This window comes from Pangasianodon hypophthalmus, chromosome 4 (assembly GCF_027358585.1).
Source record: "Pangasianodon hypophthalmus isolate fPanHyp1 chromosome 4, fPanHyp1.pri, whole genome shotgun sequence".
NCBI classification, from domain to species: domain Eukaryota; kingdom Metazoa; phylum Chordata; class Actinopteri; order Siluriformes; family Pangasiidae; genus Pangasianodon; species Pangasianodon hypophthalmus.
In genome coordinates, this window is record NC_069713.1 from 57,501 (window position 1) to 83,439 (window position 25,939).

General features: G+C 43.5%; 2 protein-coding genes across 6 annotated transcripts in view; one reads left to right on the forward strand and one right to left on the reverse strand.

Annotated features, from left to right (window-relative positions):
* The window catches only part of ssx2ipa (synovial sarcoma, X breakpoint 2 interacting protein a), a 19,480-nt gene extending 12,591 nt beyond the window's left edge, over nucleotides 1–6,889 (forward strand). For 2 of the 4 annotated variants that reach the window (XM_034303313.2, XM_034303312.2), the window contains exons 10-14: nucleotides 4,173–4,285; nucleotides 4,413–4,583; nucleotides 4,688–4,799; nucleotides 4,991–5,141; nucleotides 6,549–6,888. In XM_034303313.2, coding sequence (XP_034159204.2) covers nucleotides 4,173–4,285; nucleotides 4,413–4,583; nucleotides 4,688–4,799; nucleotides 4,991–5,141; nucleotides 6,549–6,618 — 617 coding nt within the window. In that variant the 3' untranslated portion in view covers nucleotides 6,619–6,888. Of the gene's footprint in view, nucleotides 1–4,172; nucleotides 4,286–4,412; nucleotides 4,584–4,687; nucleotides 4,800–4,990; nucleotides 5,142–6,548 lie in introns of all 4 variants that reach the window. The other 2 variants (XM_034303314.2, XM_034303311.2) reach the window with 2 other exon arrangements.
* A 4,388-nt stretch (nucleotides 6,890–11,277) lies between these two features.
* Nucleotides 11,278–25,690, reverse strand: tubb2 (tubulin, beta 2A class IIa). Of its 2 annotated transcripts, XM_026912107.3 has the most exons (4): nucleotides 24,026–25,690; nucleotides 23,355–23,463; nucleotides 13,292–13,402; nucleotides 11,279–12,815 (listed from the first exon to the last, which is right to left on the reverse strand). In XM_026912107.3, exons 1-4 carry the CDS (start codon nucleotides 24,080–24,082, stop codon nucleotides 11,731–11,733), a joined length of 1,362 nt encoding a protein of 453 aa, XP_026767908.1. In that variant the 5' UTR covers nucleotides 24,083–25,690; the 3' UTR covers nucleotides 11,279–11,730. The 2 variants fall into 2 exon arrangements, with proteins under 2 accessions (XP_053089616.1, XP_026767908.1); XM_053233641.1 differs by lacking the exons at nucleotides 23,355–23,463; nucleotides 24,026–25,690 and adding an exon at nucleotides 22,501–23,298 and having other exon boundaries at nucleotides 11,278–12,815.
* Between the last annotated feature and the right edge of the window lie 249 nt (nucleotides 25,691–25,939).

The window sequence follows — 25,939 nt, forward strand, 5'->3', positions numbered from 1 at the left end:
CTTTAGTCCCTGCTGTTCTCACTGCTCCTTTAATCCCTGCCACTCCTTTAGTCCCTGCTGCTCTCACTGCTCCTTTAGTCCCTGCTGCTCTCACTACTCCTTTAGTCTCTGCCACTCCTTTAGTCCCTGCTGCTCTCACTACTCCTTTAATCCCTGCCACTCCTTTAGTCCCTGCTGCTCTCACTGCTCCTTTAGTCCCTGCACCTTTCACTGCTCCTTTAATCCCTGCCACTCCTTTAGTCCCTGCACCTTTCACTGCTCCTTTAATCCCTGCTGCTCCTTTAGTCCCTGCTGCTCTCACTGCTCCTTTAATCCCTGCCACTCCTTTAGTCCCTGCTGCTCTCACTGCTCCTTTAATCCCTGCTGCTCTCACTGCTCCTTTAGTCCCTGCCACTCCTTTAGTCCCTGCTGCTCTCACTGCTCCTTTAGTCCCTGCTGCTCTCACTGCTCCTGTAGTCCCTGCCACTTCTTTAGTCCCTGCTGCTCTCACTGCTCCTTTAATCCCTGCTGCTCTCACTGCTCCTTTAGTCCCTGCCACTCCTTTAGTCCCTGCTGTTCTCACTGCTCCTTTAATCCCTGCCACTCCTTTAGTCCCTGCTGCTCTCACTGCTCCTTTAGTCCCTGCTGCTCTCACTACTCCTTTAGTCTCTGCCACTCCTTTAGTCCCTGCTGCTCTCACTACTCCTTTAATCCCTGCCACTCCTTTAGTCCCTGCTGCTCTCACTGCTCCTTTAGTCCCTGCACCTTTCACTGCTCCTTTAATCCCTGCCACTCCTTTAGTCCCTGCACCTTTCACTGCTCCTTTAATCCCTGCTGCTCCTTTAGTCCCTGCTGCTCTCACTGCTCCTTTAATCCCTGCCACTCCTTTAGTCCCTGCTGCTCTCACTGCTCCTTTAATCCCTGCTGCTCTCACTGCTCCTTTAGTCCCTGCCACTCCTTTAGTCCCTGCTGCTCTCACTGCTCCTTTAGTCCCTGCTGCTCTCACTGCTCCTGTAGTCCCTGCCACTTCTTTAGTCCCTGCTGCTCTCACTGCTCCTTTAATCCCTGCTGCTCTCACTGCTCCTTTAGTCCCTGCCACTCCTTTAGTCCCTGCTGCTCTCACTGCTCCTTTAATCCCTGCCACTCCTTTAGTCCCTGCTGCTCTCACTGCTCCTTTAGTCCCTGCTGCTCTCACTACTCCTTTAGTCTCTGCCACTCCTTTAGTCCCTGCTGCTCTCACTACTCCTTTAATCCCTGCCACTCCTTTAGTCCCTGCTGCTCTCACTGCTCCTTTAGTCCCTGCACCTTTCACTGCTCCTTTAATCCCTGCCACTCCTTTAGTCCCTGCACCTTTCACTGCTCCTTTAATCCCTGCTGCTCCTTTAGTCCCTGCTGCTCTCACTGCTCCTTTAATCCCTGCCACTCCTTTAGTCCCTGCTGCTCTCACTGCTCCTTTAATCCCTGCTGCTCTCACTGCTCCTTTAGTCCCTGCCACTCCTTTAGTCCCTGCTACTCTCACTGCTCCTTTAATCCCTGCTGCTCTCACTGCTCCTTTAATCCCTGCTGCTCTCACTGCTCCTTTAATCCCTGCTGCTCTCACTGCTCCTTTAGTCCCTGCCACTCCTTTAGTCCCTGCTGCTCTCACTGCTCCTTTAGTCCCTGCCACTCCTTTAGTCCCTGCTGCTCTCACTGCTCCTTTAGTCCCTGCCACTCCTTTAGTCCCTGCTGCTCTCACTGCTCCTTTAATCCCTGCCACTCCTTTAGTCCCTGCTGCTCTCACTGCTCCTTTAATCCCTGCCACTCCTTTAGTCCCTGCTGCTCTCACTGCTTCTTTAATCCCCTATGACTCCTTTAGTCCCTGCTGCTCTCACTGCTTCTTTAGTCCCTGCCGCTCCTTTAGTCCCTGCTGCTCTCACTGCTCCTTTAATCCCTGCTGCTCCTTTAGTCCCTGCTGCTCTCACTGCTCCTTTAGTCCCTGCCACCCCTTTAGTCCCTGCTGCTCTCACTGCTCCTTTAATCCCTGCCACTCCTTTAGTCCCTGCTGCTCTTGCTGCTATTTTAGTCCCCACCACACCTTTATTCCGTGCCACTCCCGCCGCTCCTTTAATCCCCACTGCTCCATTAGTTTCCACTGCTCCTTTAGTCCCTGCCACTCTTGTTGCTCCTTTAATCCCCACTGCTCCATTAGTGCCCACTGCTTTTTTTAGTCCCTGCCACTCTTGTCGCTCCTTTAATCCACACCAATCCTTTAGTACCTGCAGATCTTGCCACTCCTTTAACCCCCACTGCTCTTTTAATCCCCACCAATCCTTTAGTCTCTGCTGCTCTCACCGCTCCATTAATTCCTATCACTCCTTTAGTCCCCACCGCTCCCACTGCTCCTTTAGTCCCTTCTGTTCTTGCCGCTCCTTTAATCCTCACCGCTCCTTTAGTCCCTGCCGCTCTCGCCACTCCATTAGTTCACACTGCTCCTTTAATCCCCACTGCTCCTTTAGTCCCCACCGCTCATTTAGTCCCTGACACTCTTGCTGCTCCTTTAATCCCCACTGCTCCTTTAGTCCCCACCGCTCATTTAGTCCTTGCCATTCTTGCTGCTCCTTTAATCCCCACTGCTCCTTTAGTCCCCACTGCTCATTTAGTCCCTGCCATTCTTGCTGCTCCTTTAATCCCCACTGCTCCTTTAGTCCCCACCGCTCATTTAGTCCCTGACACTCTTGCCTCTCCTTTAATCTGTATCGCTTCTTTAGTCCCTGCAGCTTTCGCTGCTCCTTTAGTCCCTGCAGCTCTCGCCACTCTTTTAGTCCCCACCGCTCCTTTAATCCCCACTGATCCTTTAGTCCCCACCGCTCATTTAGTCCCTGACACTCTTGCTGCTCCTTTAATCCCCACTGCTCCTTTAGTCCCCACCACTCATTTAGTCCCTGACACTCTTGCTGCTCCTTTAATCCCCACTGCTCCTTTAGTCCCCACCACTCATTTAGTCCCCGACACTCTTGCCTCTCCTTTAATCTGTATCACTTCTTTAGTCCCTGCAGCTTTCGCTGCTCCTTTAGTCCCTGCAGCTCTCGCCACTCTTTTAATCCTCACTGCTCCTTTAGTCCCCACTGCTCATTTAGTCCCTGACACTCTTGCTGCTCCTTTAATCCCCACTGCTCCTTTAGTCCCCACCACTCATTTAGTCCCTGCCATTCTTGCTGCTCCTTTAATCCCCACTGCTCCTTTAGTCCCTGACACTCTTGCTGCTCCTTTAATCCCCACTGCTCCTTTAGTCCCCACCGCTCATTTAGTCCCTGACACTCTTGCTGCTCCTTTAGTCCCCACTGCTCATTTAGTCCCTGACACTCTTGCCTCTCCTTTAATCTGTATCGCTTCTTTAGTCCCTGCAGCTTTCGCTGCTCCTTTAGTCCCTGCAGCTCTCGCCACTCTTTTAGTCCCCACCGCTCCTTTAATTCCCACTGATCCTTTAGTCCCCACCGCTCATTTAGTCCCTGACACTCTTGCTGCTCCTTTAATCCCCACTGCTCCTTTAGTCCCCACCACTCATTTAGTCCCTGACACTCTTGCCTCTCCTTTAATCTGTATCGCTTCTTTAGTCCCTGCAGCTTTCGCTGCTCCTTTAGTCCCTGCAGCTCTCACCACTCTTTTAGTCCCCACCGCTCCTTTAGTCCTTGCAGCTCTCGCCACTCCTTTAGGCCCCACTGCTGTCACCGCTCCTCTGTAGTAGTTGGTTTATATGCTGATGTGATTATTCAAGTCAAGTGGATTATTTTTTTTTTTATTCCTCTATATAGCTTGTATACATTGGAACGAAATGTCGTTTCTCCAGGATCATTGTGCAACACAGAACAGTACGCAAGACAAAATAATGTACAATACACAACAGTGTGAGACAAGTCCAAGACAATAAATACACATAACAGAACAGTAGATACACAGGACAATAAATATGCAGAACATGGGCTGTAAACTGTAAACTATTTTGTAGTATAGCAGCAATAAGTATAGCAGCAGTATTGGGCAAAAACGGGTTCCATAATAGAGTGACTGATTGCAGCTTTGTAGATTGCAAGTGTGCAATTTTTTGAGTCATTGTGGTGTGTTATGGTAAATAAACTCTCATTGCTGTAGAGCTGAATCAATATGTGTGTTTTCCTGTGTGTGTCCTGTGTGTGTCCTGTGTTTGTGTGTGTCAGTGTCTCAAGAGGAAGTGATCTCCAGGAGGGACCATGAAGAGGCCATGCAGCGCATCAGAGTGGAACTGCAGCAGTGTACAGAGTTTATACACACACAACAGCAGCTACTCCAGGTACACACTCGCGCTGCAGGCACACACACACACACACACACACACACACACACTCTCAAAACAAGCCTAGCACAGTGTGAATTATCAGCACTAACTGCAGTGTTTGTGTGTATGTGTGGGAGAGCAGCAGCTGGTCTCTCCGTGTGATGAAGACACAGCGGCTCTACTGAATGATGGATACACCCTGGAGGAGAAAGAACGACTGAAGGACGAGTGGAGGATCTTCAACGAGCAGAAGAAAACTTTTGAGAGGGAGAGAAAGAACTTTACTGAAGCTGCAATACGTCTAGGACACGAGGTCTCCCTCTCACTCTCTCTCTCTCACACACACACACACACACACACACACACACACAAACTGTGTGAGAACTTCACTGAAAAGAGTGTTTGTGTTCCCTACAGAGGAAGGCATTTGAAGAGGACCGGGCCATGTGGCTGAAGACACAGTTTCTAAACATGACACCATTTATAGAGCGAAAACGACCTGCCACCTCTCACAGCCAATCATCACTCAGTGAGTGTTGCAACATTTCACTCTGCCTCCACCCCATGCAGCCAATCACTCAGCAGCCAATCACTCACCACTTAACCCCGCCCCACATCCCACAGCCAATCATTACTCAGTGGGTCACTTAACACCCACCTTTTTGTGTGTGTGTGTGTGTGTGTGTGTGTGTGTGTGTGTGTGTGTGTGTGTGTGTGTAGATGCTGAGCCTGAAGCCAAAGTGGTGTCTACTCCAGCTCCCTCAGTCAGGGGTGTGTCGCAAACTGAGTTCTCCACCCCTAAATCTGCCTCTCTGGGTCTGCCCTCCACTGCCGACCTTTACCGCACACTGCAGCTTCGACCTGATGCCAGGTCACATCACACACAGCTTTCATAATAATAATAATACTACTACTACTACTACTAATAATAATAATAATAATAATAATATACAGAAGTTTTCTTTGTTGCATCAAGTTTTTCATTTTAATTCAGTTTTATTTATATAGTGATTTTAACAAAAGACATTGTCACAAAGCAGCTTTAGAGTAATCCGGATATGAATTTAAATTTATCCCTAATGAGCATGCCAGAGGTGACATGATAAAAATGGCTGTCCTGCTACATGAGTTTCAAACATGAGAAAATAAAAATGGTTGTAATCTAATGAGATGTATGTAAAGAGGCCCAGAAATGTCTCGAGGAGGAGCTGGAGTTTATGATCATGTTATGAGATTGTAAGGTTTAGAATATTCATAATGATACCAGTGATTCTGACCCCTTCTGCTCTATGGACCTGCCTGATCCATCCTGATGCCCTACTTCTGATTGGAGATCTCATCGGTTGGAGATCGCTTGCTGCTGCTGGGGGTGACCCCACATGGACGGCCTGAAGATCATTGGGATTGCTGGGGATGGTCCCACTAGGGGGCCGTGGAGATGGCTTTGGACTGCGGTTCATGTTGGCAGTTGTGGACTGTGTGATGGCTTTGGACTGTGATTGCTGTGGTGGTTTTGAGGCTTCGGTTGCTGTGGTGGTTTTGGGGTTGCGGTTGCTGCTGTAATGAATTTCCTGGTTATACGATTGCACTATTTGTCCATGTAGTACACACTTATAGAAGGGAATGATTTATAATCGCACTATCGGGTGTCACCCAGATGAGGATGGGTTCCTTTTGAGCCTGGTTCCTCTCAAGGTTCCTTCCTCATATCGTCTCAGGGAGTTTTTCCTCACCACCCTCACCTCTGGCTCACTCATTAGGGACAAATTCACACATTTACAATTTATATCCTGAATGTATTTATTTCTGTAAAGCCCCGTTGTGAGAATGTCCATTGTTAAAGGCGCTATACAAATAAAATTGAATTGAATTGGCTATTAGGAGGTTGTGCGGTTATAATGTTATGAGGTTATGATATTATTAGGTAATGTTAGGTATAATGTTAAGAGATTGTGAGACTGTACTGTTAGGAGGTTGCTAGGTGTTATAATGAGGTTATAATATTAGTACATTTTAATGTTATAGTTTTATAATGACTCTGTCATTATCTCATATCCCAAATACTTTAAAAACTTGTCTTAAAATCAGATAAGGTTGTTTAGTGTTAATTGGCTGGTGGTCCTCTGGGCAGTGATTAGTTATTACATCACTTCCTGTCTGTAATTGTAGCTTTAGTTATATTTTTGTCAGCTGTGTTGCTCTGTATTGCTGTGCAATTTATTAATAATCAAAGCTCACAGGAGGATGAACTGACATGACGTGTTTCCTGTTTCCTCAGGAGTTGCGGCAGACGCAGCAGCAGCACTGAGACATCATCTAGTGACTCTTCTGCTGCACACACACACTGAAAGAGAACACACTCCATACACACACACACACACACACACACACAGAAAGAGAACACACTCCATACACACACACACACACACACACACACACACACACACAGAAAGAGAACACACTCCATACACACACACACACACAGAAAGAGAACACACTCCATACACACACACACACACACACACACACAGAAAGAGAACACACACACACACACACACACACACACACACACAGAAAGAGAACACACTCCATACACACACACACACACACACAGAAAGAGAACACACTCCATACACACACACACACACACAGAAAGAGAACACACTCCATACACACACACACAGAGAACACACTCCATACACACACACACACACACACACACACACACAGAAAGAGAACACACTCCATACACACACACACACACAGAAAGAGAACACACTCCATACACACACACACACACACACAGAAAGAGAACACACACACACACACACACACAGAAAGAGAACACACTCCATACACACACACACACACACACACACACAGAAAGAGAACACACTCCATACACACACACACACACACACACACACACACACACACACACACACAGAAAGAGAACACACTCCATACACACACACACACAGAAAGAGAACACACTCCATATACACACACACAAAGAGAACACACTCCATACACACACACACACACACACACACACACACACACACACACACTGAAAGAGAACACACTCCATACACACACACACACACACACAGAAAGAGAACACACTCCATATACACACACACACACAGAAAGAGAACACACTCCATACACACACACACACACACACACACACACACACACACACACACACTGAAAGAGAACACACACACACACACACACACACACACACACACACACACTGAAAGAGAACACACTCCATACACACACACACACACACACACATACACACACTGAAAGAAAACACAAACACAAACATGCAGAAAGAGAACACACACTTTACACACTGAGAGAAAATACACAAACACACACTCTCTCTCTCTCAACAGACACACACACACACACACTCCACACACAAATACAATAGCTTTAAATCTAAGTCACAATCTTTCTGCTGTTTACATGTTTATTGATCTAAACACAGCGGCTGCTGGTACGAATGTGAATTAATGACTTATTTACATAATAATAATAATAATAATAATAATAATGATAAAGAACACTTCTATTTTATCTCTTTATTGGCATGCTAATGCGGTAAAATGAAGGTGATATTTTTGAGTACATATGAGAATATTTAATCTGCCATTGTGTCATATCAGAGGTCAGAGGAATTATGGGAAAAAGATTTTGCAGTAGTTTTTGTACACATGAAATTTGTAAAGTTTGTTTATTCCTCCATGTATGTGCTTTATGTTGTAGAAGATTTTTTGACTTGAACTGCACACTGCTTTATTAAACACTATTTACATTTATAAAACAATTGCACTATGTTGGTGTAGTGTTTAGTACAGTAGTGTTCAGTACAGCAGTGTGTGATTTAGGGGTTCGTCTGTTTTATTAGATGCCATATTTGGACACAACAGTGAAATAAAGGATTCATTTAATTATTTAAATGCTGAGTAGTTGTGTTTTTAATGTAGCACTGTTTCTTCATCTGGTGTTCAACAAATACAGAAATACTAGATAGAAAATAAGGCTGATTTACTGATCATTCCAAACAGGTTAACACCTAGCAACAGAATTAGATTAGCTAAACAAGATCAGGGTTAGTTTAACCTGAGAATGTGATTAATGTAGGTACCATGCATCCACAGATAGGTGGCGCACCTTTATTGAAGTGCTTTTCCAGCATCTGTGAACAATCAAAAGGACTTCACCAGCCTTTGTTCACCCTCTCTCTGGGTCCAACAGGCAACTGGGATGGACTGTAAAAGAGGGAAGCCCTAAGCCCTAACCCCCCCCCCCTCTCTCTTAGGCTGAACACCATGCACGATCTGGCTGAAAAGGGGAGGCCTACTTTTTCTCTCATCTAAGATTGTAATGAGAGAAATGCTCATCTTTTCCAGTGGTGTAAAATCAACTAATCACTCATGCCTTTGTCTTTCTTTTTTCTATGCAAGTAAGCAAAACATCTGCTTTCAACTTCTTTGGGTGGCCGAACCCACCACGAGTTGACCCAACTTTGTCAGGAAGTGAATCCACGGATGCATGAAGACAAACTGAAACATGCTGCATCACCATTCATCAGCACCAAACACTGCACGAGGACAACAACTTCAAAAGCCACGTCAGTGCTCATTCACACAGAAGCTTCAAACGCTCGAGCTGCATTATTCTCACACTCGCGATGAACTAAATAATACAAGTAATACTGTATGTCTGGGCAGGAAAAGATCATTATAAATTCTTCCTAAGTTTTTTGAATAATTTGAAGCTGCAAACTGTTTGTTGAAATTAGCATTCTTTTAAACAAAGGGAATCATGTGCTTTGCCATGAATCTCTTTTCTTCTCTCTTTGACCTCTCTTTTATCTTAACATGCAATCTCACACAGTGCTTACTAACACGGTCACTCAGTCTCTGTTTATGTGGAGGAAAAACAAGATCCAAACTCCGTAGCGTTATTCCCATTATCGTTACTGCGCTTTGGATATTATTTTGTCATTGGAAATATTTTTAGAGTTTCTATTGCTGGCCACCCACCACGTGCAAGTCTTTTACAGTCCCTGCTGTATTTCTTTTCCTTATTGTTCTCCTTGTTTCACATACAAGGAGGCACGGCCACGTATCTCACTTATTGTTCGTGGTATTTCATTTTTATAAGCTCAGTGCGAACATGCAAGCTCTAAAACAGAGTGTGTTCTCTCTTTTTCTCATGCATGTGCACACATTCCTTTCCTCCCTCTCTCTCACTCTCACACATACACACACACACACACACACACACACACACGTACACAACTCTTCTTTGTCTGTCCCTATTTAGAATTAGGTTCATAGTCAATAGTTAATTGGTGTTTATTCTTTTCTAGTTTAACAGATGATATATTATTGAACATCTTATTGCCTGGTTGTGGTTATTACTTTGACATTGCAAAAAGCCAAACTATTCAGAACTAAGCCTTCAGAAACCAAGTCAATGATTGTCATTCTCAACTAAAATTGAGATTTTAATTTTTTAATTTTTTTTTTTTGCGCTTATTAAAGGTTAGTAATTTTAATTTCCAATTAAAATTCTAAATTTAAAAAAGGGGATATTCTATGAGACAGATAATTTTATGAGACTGATTAATTAAATTTACAGTGAAGCTCCTTTACTGCTGGTATGTGCTTTGCATTTCCAGTGCTTCCTGTATAAACCATTACTGGAACCATTTCCCCTACATTAATTTAACTCAAGAACAGGAGTAGATTAACCCAAAAATGGAAGTAGTGTAACCCCCACAATGGGGTTAGGGTAACCCAACAACAAAATTAATGATAAACAGGATTTAGTTTAAACCAGGATTGGGATTAGTTGAACCTGATACCTGGATTAGTGTAAGAACAGTTAGAATGGTAGAGGCCTGCAGATGACAGTAATGATTTATTTCACTTCAGGATTTGCAAATAGTTTACTTTATTCATGCTTTACATTTACTATTGTAGAGTTTACCTTGTACTATACTACCATGTAGTTTAGAAGGGAATGGTTAGAGTTCTCATTGGTTGGAGATGGCATGCTGCTGCTGGGGGTGGTGCCACTTGGGGACCGTGGAGATGGCTTTGGACTGCAGTTCATGTGGGCAGTTGTGCTGTGATGGCTTGGAACTGTGACTGTTGTGGTGGCTTTGGAGCTGCAGCCCCAGAAAAGAGTTTATTGCTCATTAGGGATAAATTAATTAATTTAAAATATATATTCTGAAATTATATATTTCTGTAAAGCTGCTTTGTGACAATGTCCGTTGTTAAAAGTGCTATACAAATAAAATTAAAATTGAAATTGACGATTGACAGTTCTTGAATTAATAAAATTGTGACCATGTTTTGTTAAATTTGTGAACTAAATATCTCAAACCATAGGAAACTTTATCTGAGCTGTGATCTGATTGTGAAGTTTATTAACCATTACATATGGGACATGTTTTCTTTAAACAAGAGCACAAATAAACTAAAAGATGGCCACAATTATATTTAGCTTGAGAACTCAGTATATTTAAAATATATCTATGATGATTGATCTAACATTGTTTAGGTTGAAGATGCTTTTTCTGAGCAGGTTTAAGTTCAATGACTAAGTTGTGTAGAATTAACGCTCCAGTGAGCTCAGTAATTCATGTACGAAGTATGTTACAATGTACAATGTTCATTACAACTATGTTAGTGTGTTATTTAGGAAAGGTCCATATCCTGCAACGCTGCCTCTGACTGTGAGGAACTTGTTGAAAAAAACTCAGCAGTTCCCTTCGGTTGCAACTGTTTTCAAGATTTCAATAACACTAAGTTCCTACCTCTGGGTTTTCCAGCAAAGTGACTTGCATAGATTCTAGCCAATCATGTTCAACAACTGGGAAACACCTGCACATGGGCATGCTACCTGCTTACATTTCTTATCAGTCATGAATTAACCAACTTCATATATATAATTCCAACATTACCTGTATTAAAAAAAAAAAACAGATACAGTTCTGGTGAGGTAAGTTTATTGTACCACCTGATAACTGCAATTACAAACTTGTACTATAGCTGTGGTTCTCAGTAGCACCTTCTGCTTAATGCTAAATTATTTTCTATGATAACAGCATTGCTAACATACAGTACTATAGCGATACAGTGCTTTTTTTTAGCTGAACATTAATAGCTAGCTAGTTAACACCTTCATAAGATAAGGTATTAAATATAGCTAGCTAATTAGCAATCCATAAAGAAGTAATCAGCTATTTATCAGTTTGGGTATTTAGCGGTCGTTCTATTAAATAAAATTTTAAATGTAACTAAAAATAGTAGGTGTTACACAGAGAGCATTATAAGTAGGTTTACATATCCTAGCTAGATTAAGATAACTCAAAGGTCCTTTCATAAAGATGACATCAAGGGAGCTGTTTTCTTAAAATCGTTAGCTCAGTGGTGAACCTCTTGGCGTACATCCTCCTCCTCCTCTACCTCATCTTCCTCATACTCCTCAGCTTCTTCGGCTGTGGCATCCTGGTACTGCTGGTACTCAGAGACGAGGTCGTTCATGTTGCTCTCAGCCTCAGTGAACTCCATCTCATCCATCCCCTCCCCTGTGTACCAGTGTAAGAAAGCCTTTCTCCGGAACATGGCAGTGAACTGCTCTGAGATACGTCGGAACAGCTCCTGGATGGCTGTGCTGTTCCCAATGAAGGTGGCGGCCATCTTAAGTCCACGTGGTGGGATGTCACACACAGCTGTCTTCACATTGTTGGGGATCCACTCGACAAAGTAGCTGCTGTTCCTGTTCTGCACACTCAGCATCTGTTCATCCACCTCCTTCATGGACATGCGACCACGGAAGATAGCTGCCACAGTGAGGTAGCGCCCATGCCGTGGGTCACATGCCGCCATCATGTTCTTGGCATCAAACATCTGCTGCGTTAGTTCAGGAACGGTGAGTGCGCGGTACTGCTGGCTCCCCCTGCTGGTAAGGGGTGCAAATCCAGGCATAAAGAAATGCAAGCGAGGGAAGGGAACCATGTTGACTGCAAGCTTGCGCAAGTCTGCATTAAGCTGCCCCGGGAAACGGAGACATGTTGTGACACCACTCATGGCGGCAGAAACCAGGTGGTTGAGATCACCATAGGTGGGTGTGGTCAGCTTAAGTGTGCGGAAGCAGATGTCGTACAGTGCCTCGTTGTCGATGCTGAAGGTCTCATCTGTGTTCTCCACAAGCTGGTGGATGGACAGTGTGGCATTGTAGGGCTCCACCACCGTGTCGGACACTTTGGGTGATGGTGTGACACTGAACGTGTTCATGATGCGATCAGGGTACTCTTCACGGATCTTGCTAATGAGCAGTGTGCCCATGCCCGAGCCTGTGCCACCTCCCAGAGAGTGCGTGAGCTGGAATCCCTGCAGGCAGTCGCAGTTTTCCGACTCCTTACGTACCACATCCAGCACCGAGTCCACTAGCTCTGCACCCTCAGTGTAGTGACCTTTGGCCCAGTTGTTTCCAGCACCACTTTGACCTGAAACAATGTAAACAAGTTATTAATCGCGCCCTCCTTATTATTCTATCATTTATTTACACTAGCTTTGCCTCCATACTGTAATTATCTTTAGCAGTGATAAAACAGTTTGAATTCTGATTCTGAAAGTAGGACTGTGCCCTCCACATCCCACCCACACACTAATGTTATGCTAACCTATTTTAAATGTTAGCTAATGCTGCATTCAACATCTAGAATAGTTTGATCCAATATTTGTCCTCATTTCTGCATCTATGGTCCCGTCTTCAATTTCACTTCCTGTCCCTGATTCAGCCTGTCTTTATCCACTTTCCAGTATCTGGTGTTGGTAGCATGTCTGTTTTTGTCCTGTCTGTTGTAAATATCACTGATCTCTGTAAACCGAGCGCAGAGTAACACACACACCTCATACACTATGTTCTAGATTGCTTAGATGTAAGACAAGAGGACTGTTTGATACACAAACAGGAACCTACCGAACACAAAGTTATCAGGCCTGAAGATTTGTCCAAATGGTCCGGACCGGACTGAGTCCATGGTGCCAGGCTCCAGATCCACCAGGATGGCACGGGGCACAAACTTCCCCCCTGAGTGATGTGAGAAGACAGAAGGACAGGATGTAAAAAGCAGTCAGTCACCATAACTTATTGGGGCCCACAAAAGTTGAGCCAACTGGTTTCCACATGGGCATGTTCTCTGAGTGGGTTCATACATAAATAGTACACTATATGGTCAAAAATATTGTGAAAACCTGACCATCACAACCATATGTGCATGTGCAACATCCCATTCCAGATTTATTCCCCTGTGTTTGCTGTTATTATGAGCTCCACTCTTCTGGGAAGCTTTCCACTAGATGTTGGAGCGTGGCTGTGGGGATTTGTGTTCATTCAGCTACAAGAGCATTAGTGAGGTCAGGCGCTGATGTTGGGATGTCGAGGAGGTCTGGGGTTCAGTCGGTGTTCCAGTTCATCCCAAAGGTGTTCAGTGGGGTTGAGGTCAGGGCTCTGTGCAGGACACTCGACTTCTTCCACTCCAACCTTCACACACCATGTCTTCACGGAGCTCGCTTTGTGCACAGGGGCATTGTCATGCTGGAACAGGTTTGAGTCTCTTAGTTCCAGTGAAGAGAAACTGTAATGCTACAGAATACAGAGACATTCTATGCAATTGTGTGTTTCCTGCTTTGTGGTAACAATTTGGGGAAGAACCACATATGGGTGTGATGGTCAGGGGTGCACATACTTTTGGCCGTATAGTGTCATATGGTTTACAAGCAGGCAACTGAGAAAGTCTATATATGTATATTGGGCGCACATAGACCCTTGGTGGTCTTGTTTCAGTTTTTTTACTCAGACAATCAGTTCTCTGTCGTATTTTTATTTTTTTCTACTTCCTAAAATTATAATAATTCACTAACATAAAAAAAAAATCCTTTATGATTATTATTATCCTTCCTTTATGATATCTAATTTACAATTACTGCAGATATATATGTTGACATAGGTTTAACATAGGATTTATGGGTTCTACTGGGGCCGTAGGTGGGCTTATAGAACTTTTATTTCAAATTGAATACCTCAAGAAATATAAATTCAATACCCCTCTCTCCTTTTTTTCCTCATTTTCTCCCTCATTCTCCCTCATTCTCCCTCTCTCCCTCTCTCCCTCATTCTCCCACCCCCCTTTCTCTGCTATTTTATGTATGTTTTATTTATTTTTTACAAGAGAGTATAGTATGTGTTTAAATGTAATTTATTTTTTTTATTCCACATGTTGTCATAATAAAGATAATGTAATTTGAGTCTCATTTTAATTAAAGCCCGCTAATCTATTCAGTTCACCATCGTCCAAATATGAAGATTGTGGTAATAAGACTAGCCCATATTTATGGATGTTCTCTTTTCCTGACAGAAACCTGTGTATCAGCCAGAATAAAGCTAGCGAAGGGAGATGTCACATCTGACCACCAGACTGAATCACACACTAAAGGGGAAAAAGTGAAAAGGAGGGTAAGAAATTTCATTACCTCCCACTTAGGAGCACCCCATACAATTTAACCAAATGTCCAATTGTATTAATCATTAATAAAATATTGCAGGCAAACATAGTGGGTTTTGAATGAATTATGGCTAGATTTGTTTGGATCTTGTATCTGCTACTGTCTCTGCCAGCATCTTTGTTCCCTTAAATAATGAGACATCGCAGCAAACAGAAAGCTCCAGTTTCACATACAACTGTGTACGGCTGTGTAGAAAATTGACTAGCTTTTGATGTCATCGATTTATTATAAAATTTACATGTAGACTGTTGGCATACGTGATGAGACTGCATTTGACTCATGGTTGCAATAATTCCTTGTAATTTGGCCAGTGGATATTCATTCTTTGTATAACCTTAACACGGCAATAGCTAAGAACAGTTTGCATTCAAGTCTCCATCATTGAATAGTTGATAACTTCAGTTTGATACAAGAAACTTAAATTTAAAACTATAATGATGCTCATACTCAAGTTCAGTGTTCAGAATACTCGAGACCGAGTCCAAGACCATATTTTCATGGTCTTGGTCTTGTCATGAACTCAGGGGCATTTGGAGTCTGTCTTGACTCGGACTCTAACAAGTGTGCAACTTATTCCCGAAACCAGTTGAGTCCCTTAAAAAAAAAAAGCCCACTAATCATCATCATCATCATTATTATTATTAGCTTATTTTCACTAAACTTATTTCACTGAATTGACCTCCAATATTAACCAATGATTAATTATTTTCTTTTAAATATGACTTGAAACTGCACAGGCACTACTCAATATGACTTTTGAAAATATCTTTAACTTCGTTGATTATTCAGTTTGCATTTGTGAACCACAAAGAGTTCATCTGCAGTAAGACATTAAAAAAGAAACATGCTGCACAAAGCAAATTCTGCAATAATTTCATAACTGAATTAAAGGGAACTTCCACCTACCATCAACATGTTGAGAGAAAGCACAAACAAAGGTAAGAGTTCTTTTTTCTGTTTTAACATATTAAATGTAACTTTAGATTGATAAAGAAACATGGATGAATGAGGAAAATAAAGACTGGGATGTGTGTAATATTAAATGAGTTATTAAAAGTGCAATAGGCCATGAAAGAGAACTCAATTCGGTACTCGCACACACACAGAGAGCCGCCTCTCAGACAGTGTGCGAGTACCGAATTGAATTAGATCTACGATGGCGGCGCGTGCACACACTGCGGCTACTCTCTCTCCCGACAGAACGGTGTTTTCGTGTTTTTTATCTTGTAAGTCGCAGTGTTATTGTAAGTATTCGTCACCTCTATCTGTCTTTAAGCGTGTATACAGTCGTGAGTTTCTGCTCGACGTCGGTAGAACCACATTTTTAGAGTTAAACTCTGCGCACGCCGAAGAGCTGCGTGACCTCGGTCTGCTCCGGAGGCCTATTCCATCACCGACCCCCACTCCTGTATCTCGCCCACAGTGGCGGCGTGAGAGGAAGCAGAAGAGGGGGATAAGCACGGAGGTATCCGGGCTAGGCTAGCGGCTAACCCACACAAGCCAGCGATCCCCACCATCGTACTGGCCAAAGTACGCTCTTTGAAAAATAAACTGGACTACATCCGTTTACTGCGCTCCACTCAGAGGAAGAGACTGTTGCGTTTTTGTATTCATGGAAACATGGCTCAGCAACAGCGTCCCGGACTCTGCCATTCAGCTCGACCAGCTAACATGCTATCGTGCAGACAGAGTTCTCATCGAGGGAGGTAAGTCCCGCGGCGGCGGGCTTTGTGCTTACATCAATGATGCTTGGTGCCGTGACGCTGTTGTGGGCTGCAGACACTGTTCACCCCTGGCGGAGTTCACGATTATTAAGTGCCGTCCGTTCTATCTACCGAGGGAATATACAGCCATACTGCTCGTTGCTGTATACATCCCTCCCAGCTCCAGTAACAACAACAGGAGTGAGGCACTGAATGAACTATACCAGCACATCAGTGAGCAGCAGACAGCCCACCCTGATGCATTTCTCATCTTGGCTGGGGATTTCAACCATGCAGACCTAAAGAGTCAGTTTCCTAAAATATATCAACACATAGACTTTCCAACTAGGGGAAACAACATACTGGACTTTGTTTACACCACCCAGAGAGGAGATTACAAGGCCCTTCCCCTCCCCCACCTTGGTGCCTCAGACCACATCACTGTCATGCTAATGCCTGCATACAGACCACTTGTTAAAGTTGCCAAACCAGTTCGCAAACAAATACTGGTGTGGCCAGAGGGGTCTTCAGAGGCTCTTCAGGACTGTTTCAGCACCACAGACTGGAATATGTTTAAGCAAGCTGCCACATACAACAACACCACTGACCTCCAGAAGTACACAGAGACTGTCACTGCCTACATCACCAAATGTATTGATGATGTAATGGTCACCAAGACCATCACTTTTCGGGCCAATCAGAAGCCACGGCTGACAGGCGAGGTCTACAGACTCCTGAAGATGAGGTGGGCCTGAGGACAGCTAGGGCCAACCTGTCCCGAGGCATCAGAGAGGCTAAGAGACAGTACTCCAGGAGGATAGTTCATCGTTTTAGTGACAGCAGAGACACTCAGAGCCTGTGGCGAGGGATACAGACCATTACAGACTACAAGCCCCCACCACAGACCTGTGACAGCACCATCTCCCTGCTGAACGCTGATCGCTCGCTTTGAGGCACAAAACAGCACCACTGCACAGAAGACTCCACCTCCTCCTGGCGACCAGGTGATAACATTGCCCATGCACAGCATGAGGAGATCCCTCAACAGGATCAACGCACGCAAAGCTCCGGGTCGTGACAACATATCTGGTCGTGTACTGAGAGACTGTGCAGTGGAACTCACTGATGTCTTCACAGACATATTTAACATCTCACTTAGTCAGACTGTTGTTCCCACATGCTTCAAAGCCACCACCATCATTCCAGTCCCGAAGAAGTCGTCCCCCTCCTGCTTCAGTGACTACCGTCCGGTTGCACTTACTCCTATCCTAATGAAGTGCTTTGAACGACTAGTCATGCACCTCAAGTCTTTCCTCCCCCCTCCCTTGACCCCTTTCAGTTTGCATATCGGTCCAACCGCTCAACCGATGACGCCATCGCCACTGCTCTCCACTCAGCCCTCACACATCTGGACAAAAAAGACTCATACGTTAGAATGCTGTTCATAGATTTCAGTTCAGCATTCAACACAATCATCCCTCAACAGCTCATTCACAAATTGGTCCAGCTGGGACTCAACACCTCACTGTGCAACTGGCTGTTGGACTTCCTGACTGGGAGACCTCAAGCAGTACGGGTCGGTGGCAACACATCCAGCACCATCACATTGAACACAGGGGCCCCTCAAGGATGTGTGCTGAGCCCCCTTCTCTTCATTCTGCTGACCCATGACTGCACACTGTCACACAGCTCCAATCTCTTCATTAAGTTTGCGGACGACACGACTGTGGTGGGTCTCATTAGCAACAGAGTTGAGACAGACTACAGGAGCGAGGTGAGCCACCTGGCCGGGTGGTGTAAAGACAACAATCTCTCTCTGAATGTGGAGAAGACAAAGGAGATTGTTGTCGACTTCAGGAGATCGCACAGTCAGCATGCTCCTCTGACTATCAATGGTGCAACTGTGGAAAGAGTGAGCAGCACTAAGTTCCTGGGTGTGCACATCACAGAAAACCTCTGCTGGACATCTCTGGTCAAGAAATCACAGCAGCGTCTCTACTTCCTGCACAAACTGAAGCGAGCCAGAGCCCCGGCCCCCATCATGTGCACCTTCTACAGAGGCATCATCGAGAGCATTCTGACGAGCTGCATCACTGTGTGGTATGGCGCCTGCAACGCATCCTGCCGAAAGAATCTCCAACGCATAGTGAGAGCAGCTGACAAGACTGTTGGTGTCTCTCTCCCCTCCCTCCAAGACATCTACAGCACCCATCTCACCCGCAAAGCGCTCTGCATTGCAGCTGATCCCACCCACCCGACACACAGCTTCTTCAGTCTGCTGCCATCAGGGAGGAGACTGCGGAGTCTTCAGGCCAGGACCAGCAGACTGAAGGACAGCTTCATCCACCATGCTGTCAGGAAGCTCAACTCTCTCCCGGCTCTGCCTCCCCTCCCCTCTTCTGCACCATGCACTGACAAACTCTGACTCTCTGACATCCCCCCCCATTCCCCCCCCATTCCCCAGGACCTGCACCAGGCACCTGTGCAGCATTAGTCTATGCTCTACCTCATACAGCATTGGACTGTAACTACCTCTTCTGACAGTTTTACTTTTTTCACTTTAACTTTGCCACTTTAACAGTCTGATAAGCTCTTTGCACTACTCACTTTACATCTGCACTGTTTGCACTCTATCTGTTGTGCCTTGTAGCTCTACATTTATACTCTATTTATATGTATCCATTTGCATTTCCATTTGTATTTTTACATCCTTTTTTGTGTGTTATCTGTATGCACCTAGGGTCTGAGAGTAACGTAATTTCAATTCTCTGTATGTGCTGAACATGTGGCAGAATTGACAATAAAGCAGACTTTGACTGACTTGACTTTGAGTTCTCTTTTTACAGCTTATTGCACAAAATGTCCGTCTTGGTGAGTATTCACACACCGTCAGTTACGTCTTAAGTGACCATAAACAGTTGGGAAAAAAATCAGATGTGCATCAGTATATTGGATCCGTACATTAGGTCTTACTGGTACACAGTTAACACTACATGTTACATAATTTTAATAAAATTGTGTTCACATTCACAACTTATGATGTGGCATTTATTTCATTGTTATTCTCGACTGGTAACATTGTTTAAACCAACATAAGCTTAAGCAAATAATATATGAGGTAAATAGCTTTGAGTCAATTTCATTAATTTAGTTTAAATTGACTGTCTCAACTCAGCCTCTACCCTCTTCTGGTCTCAGTCTTGACTCAGACTCTACCTACGCAGGTCTTGGCCTGGACTCAGACTCTCTGAGAACAGCAGTTGTGTCCATTCTAGATTCGGTAGGGGTTAGTCAGAATGTAATAGGACCCACCCATAGTGGTGGTCACACTCTTGATTTAATACTAACATTCGGATTAAATATAGAAAATATAGTCTCATGTCCACAGTCTGAAGCTATCTCAGATCATTACCTCATCTCATTTAAAATGTGTCTTAATCATAGTATATGCACCTTGCCACGTCACCGTGTCAAACGTATGTTCACGTCAACAACTGCACAGAGTTTTATCAGTAATCTCCCAGATTTATCAACCATGATTGGATCACTGTCTGATCCCAAAGAACTTGACCAGGCAACTGAATGTTTAGAATCGACGTTCTGCAACTCACTAGATAAGGTAGCTCCACTTAAAAGAAAAATAATTAGGGAGAAAAAGCTAGCACCCTGGTATAGCGATCACACACGAACTTTAAAACAGGCCACTCGAAAACTAGAATGTAAATGGCGTCAAACTAAATGGGTAGTATTTCAAATAGCATGGAAGGAGAGCCTTTTGAGCTATAAGAAAGCTCTTAGTGCTGCTAGATCAGTGTATCTCTCCACCCTAATTGAAGATAACAGAAATAATCCTAGATTCCTATTTAATACTGAAGCAAAATTAACTAGGAATAAGACCACAATAGAAACACGCACACAATCATTATAGAGCAGCGATGACTTCATGAATTTTTTCAATGGTAAAATTGAAAATATCAGGCTAGAAATTCAGACTATTAATTTTAAACCGGACAGTTCTATAACTAACCCTGTAGATGATAATATAATAATATTAGATAAACAACTACAACGCTTTACTCCCCTTGAAGAGACTGAACAAATTTCACTAATTTCATCATCAAAATCATCAACCTGTATACTAGATCCTTTACCTACTTGTTTCCTCAAACAGATAATTCCTGAAACAATCAAACCTCTTTTAAAGATAATCAATTCTTCCCTTAGCATTGGCTATGTACCTAAATCTTTTAAATTAGCAGTTATCAAGCCCTTTATTAAAAAACCTGACCTTGACCCCTGTCAGCTGTCTAACTATAGACCAATATAAAACCTCCCCTTTATTTCGAAGGTCCTAGAAAAGGTTGTAGCACAGCAGTTATGCTCATACTTACATAGGAATAACATTCATGAAAATGTATCAGTCAGGATTTGGGCCTCATCATAGCACAGAGACAGCGCTGGTTAAAGTGGTAAATGACTTACTACTGGCCTCTGATCAGGGTTGTGTCTCCTTGCTGATGCTGCTTGACCTTAGTGCAGCTTTTGATACCATTGATCATGCTATTCTCCTCAATAGACTAGAAAATGTAGTAGGCATTAAGGGAACGGCCCTTTCCTGGCTCAGGTCTTATTTGACTGATTGTTATCAGTTTGTAGATGTAAATGGTGACTTCTCTTCACATACTAAGGTAAAGTTTGGTGTTCCGCAAGGCTCTGTTTTAGGCCCACTGCTCTTTTCTCTATATATGCTACCTCTGGGCAAAATTATTAATAAACATGGTATTAGCTTCCACTGTAATGCTGATGACACACAGTTGTATGTTTCAGCAAAGCCAGATGACAGACACCAGCTTAATAAAGTTGAGGAATGTGTAAAAAACATTAGAAACTGGATGCTTATTAACTTTCTCTTACTTAATTCTGACAAGACAGAAGTACTTGTACTAGGACCACATGCAGCTAGAAGTAAGCTTTCTGATTACATAATAAATCTGGATGGCCTTTCTGTTTCATCATGTGCAGCAGTAAAAGACCTTGGTGTGATTATCGACTCTAGTCTTTCTTTTGAAGCTCATGTAGATTATATCACTAGGATCGCTTTCATCTCAGAAATATTGCTAAAATAAGAAATATATTGTCACTACACGATGCAGAAAAATTAGTTCATGCTTTTGTTACCTCTAGGTTGGATTATTGTAATGCCTTACTGTCTGGATGTTCCAGTAGATGCATAAACAAGCTCCAGTTAGTCCAGAATGCAGCAGTGAGAGTCCTTACTAGAACCAGAAGATATGACCACATCACCCCTATCTTATCCACACTGCACTGGCTCCCAATCACATTTCATATTGATTATAAAATACTACTATTGACCTATAAAGCACTAAATGGTCTCGCGTCACAGTACCTGAGCGAACTTTTGGTCTTTTATGATCCGTCACGCCTACTTAGATCAAAAGGTGCAGGCTATTTGTTGGTACATCGAATAATGCGGGCTACAGCTGGGGGTAGAGCTTTCTCTTACAAAGCCCCACAGTTATGGAACAGCCTTAAACTTAGTGTTCGGGGCTCAGACACAGTCTCAGTGTTTAAGTCGAGGCTGAAAACATATTTGTTTAGTCAAGCCTTCAGTGAATAGTTTTTTCTTAGGTACAGGGGCAGGTCTGGAGGGTTTCACAGGCATAGAGTGTTGTGGTGAAATGGGATGTTTGGATGCTGTCGCCCCCCCACTCTCACACGTTCACTCAGGTGTGTTGATGGTGGAGTGGCTGCTGCTTTATGTCCCAGGACTCCCTCATGTCTGTGTTAGCTTCTGGCTCTCCCTTTTAGTTATGCTGTCATAGCTAGTCTTGCCGGAGTCCCTGCTTGCTCTATGCATGCAAAGTACATCGTGCTTAACCATTAGAGGACAAAAGCTCACCTAACAATCTCTTCCTTTCTCTCCATCTCTCTCTCTTCCTCACTCTCTGTCGAGCTACACATGCTACTTCTGAGATGCCAGTGATGCCAGTGATCCTGACCCCTTCTGCTCCTCCTCGCTGCCTGACCCATCCTGATGCCCTACTTCTGGTTGGAGTTCTCATTGGTTGAGATTGCTCGCTGCTGCTGGGGGTGGCCCCATATGGACTGCCTGAAGAACTGTTTGGATTGCTGGAGATGGTCCCATCTGGGGGCTGTGGAGATGGCATGGGGATCACATATGGGGAGCTGTACTGTACTGTACTGTAATGGCTTGGGACTGCGATTGCTGTAGTGGCTTTGGGGCTGCAGTTGCCACGAGCAGCTTCGTACTCAGGACTCCATCAGTGGACAGTGGATAGATTCTAACCAGCAGGACTTCTTGCAAAAACTGTGATGAATTTATTGGTTGCACAATTGCATTATTTGTCCATATAGTACACAATAATAGAAGGGATTTATTTATAATCACATGGGTTCCCTTTTGAGCCTGGTTCCTCTCAAGGTTTCTTCCTCATATCATCTCGGGGAGTTTTTCCTTGCCACCGTCGCCTCTGGCTCGCTCATTAGGGAAAATTTCACAGTGATAAATTCAAATATTTACAATATATTTTTGTGAATCCATTTATTTCTGTAAAGCTGCTTTGTGACAATGTCCATTGTTAAAAGCGCTATACAAATAAAAGTGAATTGAATTGAATTGAATTGAATGTTGGTGATGGTGATGATGACTGTGTTGTTGTTGATTATAATGATGGTGGTGATGATGATGGTGATAAAGGTGACAATGATGACAGTGGTGATGGTGATGGTGACCTGAGGCCTCGCTGTAGTAGACGTTGATCCTCTCCAGCTGCAGTTCACTGTCTCCATTGTAAGTTCCACTGCAGTCGATGCCATGTTCATCACTGATCACCTCCCAGAACTGCAACACACATGATAGTGAGACTCGTTCATAGCAGTGTTCTGTGTCAGTGCGTTGTTTCTCTCTGTTCTCAGTGTTGTGTGGCTCTGACAGACTAAAACAAGCCCTGATCTACATCTCTGAACTTCCTTTACTGTATGCAGTGCTGCAGCAGGGAGATAATGCACATTTATTGAATATCATCAGTCAGGCTGTCAGGATGAAGAAGTGGCATGTTAATGACATTTGTTTATCTTTCTGTAAATGTTATGTTGCTAATTACTTGCAAGCTTACAAGCCCAGTACTTCAGCATTTTATTCTAATTTACATATAACTACATTAGAGGTATTATCTCCTATGATGTTAAAGCCATGATGCGCATGTGTTAGTGGAGATGCAAGGGTTTGCAGGGGTCTAATGTCCTTTCCAACATAAAACATAATGGTCAGGTAAACTTCTACAACATACACACACATACACACACACTTGTGTATTTGTTAGTGTTTTTAATGTGTGTGTGTGTGTGTGTGTGTGTGTGAGAGAGAGAGAGAGAGAGAGAGAGAGAGAGAGAGAGATGCTCACCTTTGCTCCAATCTGGTTTCCGCACTGTCCGGCCTGAATGTGCACAATCTCCCTCATTCTGTCACTGTGATAATTCTGTGTGTGTGTTTGTGTTAGTGCTGTGTGTGTCAATGTGTTGCTTGTTTTGGGTCTATGTGTGTGTGCTAAGTGTGTGTATGATAACAATGAGTGTATGTGTGAATGTGAGTGTGTAGCTGGTGCTGCCCCTCCTCACACTGATCCACTCCAGTCTCAGCAGCAATGCAGCTCTTCTCTCTACATACAGCAACCTGTAATCTGATTGGTGATGATGTCACTGCAGCCCAGCCAATCAGGAGAGGGCAGGATGATGCAGTGAAGCACTGCAGAGCTGCAAGGAGTGACCCAGACACACACACGATTAGTGATAAGCACTTCATTACAGTCAATTCCAAAATTTTTGGCACCCTTAATTAAAATTTTTTTTTAAAATTAACAAGATGCAATAATTGATATTTTGAACTCAAACATATAAGGATGCTGTATAGTTTTATATGATATGAAACATATAAAGATTTTTCTTGTGTAAGATATTAGTTTTGAAATTATTGGCAGCCCCACATGAAATTTCTCTTGGAGAGAATGACAGCACTGAGTATCTGTGATGTCGAATGACATCCATTCACAACAATTACATGCACAATATTTCACCTTCATTTATATTGTCAGGTTTGTCTGCGGATGTCCTCTTCTTTGTATACCACAGCTTAAAATCCAAAACCTGATGGTTGTTTAAAAAAAAAAACTCTTTGTGTTTATGTGTTTATGTTCATCATCTCATTGATGAACTATGACCAAGTTGTAACTTTCTGGCATAGGCAACCAGGTTTTGGGCTAAAATATCCTGGTACTCTGGTACAAAACAGCTCAAAGCATCACTGATCCACCTTGGTGAAGTTCTGGGTCTGTGTTTTGTGTATTGTAAAGATCTTCTTTACTGCAACTCTTCCAAATGACATTATTACAGAAGTGGAGTTTAACAGCTGATTCTGAAACTTGGCACACACAAGAATCCATTAAACCATCAACCCTCAGGGTGTTTATCTGTGCGTGTCTTTTAAATATCCATTAACCAGCTTATGCAGGTCAGCAGCCATTTGTGAAAGTTTTTTACTTTGTATCTCCAAGATCCTAGAAAAGGTTGTAGCACAGCAGCTATGCTCATACTTACATAGGAATAACATTCATGAAATGTATCAGTCAGGATTTAGGCCTCATCATAGCACAGGGACAGCACTGGTTAAAGTGGTAAATGACTTACTACTGGCCTCTGATCAGGGTTGTGTCTCCTTGCTGGTGCTGCTTGACCTTAGTGCAGCTTTTGACACCATTGATCATGCTATTCTCCTCAATAGACTAGAAAATGTAGTAGGCATTAAGGGAACAGCCCTTTCCTGGCTCAGGTCTTATTTGACTGATCGTTATCAGTTTGTAAACGTAAATGGAGACTTCTCTTCTCATACTAAGGTAAAGTTTGGTGTACTGCAAGGCTCCGTTCTTGGTGCACTGGTATTTTCTCTATATGTGCTACCTCTGGGCAAAATTATTAATAAACATGGTATTAGCTTCCACTGTTATGCTGATGATACACAGTTGTATGTTTCAGCAAAGCCAGATGACAGACACCAGCTTAATAAAGTTGAGGAATGTGTAAAAGACATTAGAAACTGGATGCTTATTAACTTTCTCTTACTTAATTACGGGACATTTTGAGTCTCTCATGGACTCTTCACCCTCCTGCCATCTGGCAGAAGGCAGAGGAGTATCTGTGCCATCACCGGCAAACTCCGCAACAGTTTCTTCCCTAAGGCAGTCAGATTACTCAACATCCTCCTGCCTTCCAATGCTGACCTGGGCTAGTTAAGCACCTAACCCAGTATAACTCAATACCACTGC

Coding starts and splice junctions, on each gene's coding strand:
- tubb2 (XM_053233641.1), bottom strand. CDS start 22,768: ATGCCATCTCCACAGCCCCCAGATGGGACCATCTCCAGCAATCCAAAC. Junction 13,403..22,500: donor AGAAAGGAAGAGATTGTTAG/GTGAGCTTTTGT, acceptor CACATCACTCAG/GGGGGAAGTTTGTGCCCCGT. Junction 12,816..13,291: donor GCCTGATAACTTTGTGTTCG/GTAGGTTCCTGT, acceptor ACATTGTTTCAG/GTCAAAGTGGTGCTGGAAAC.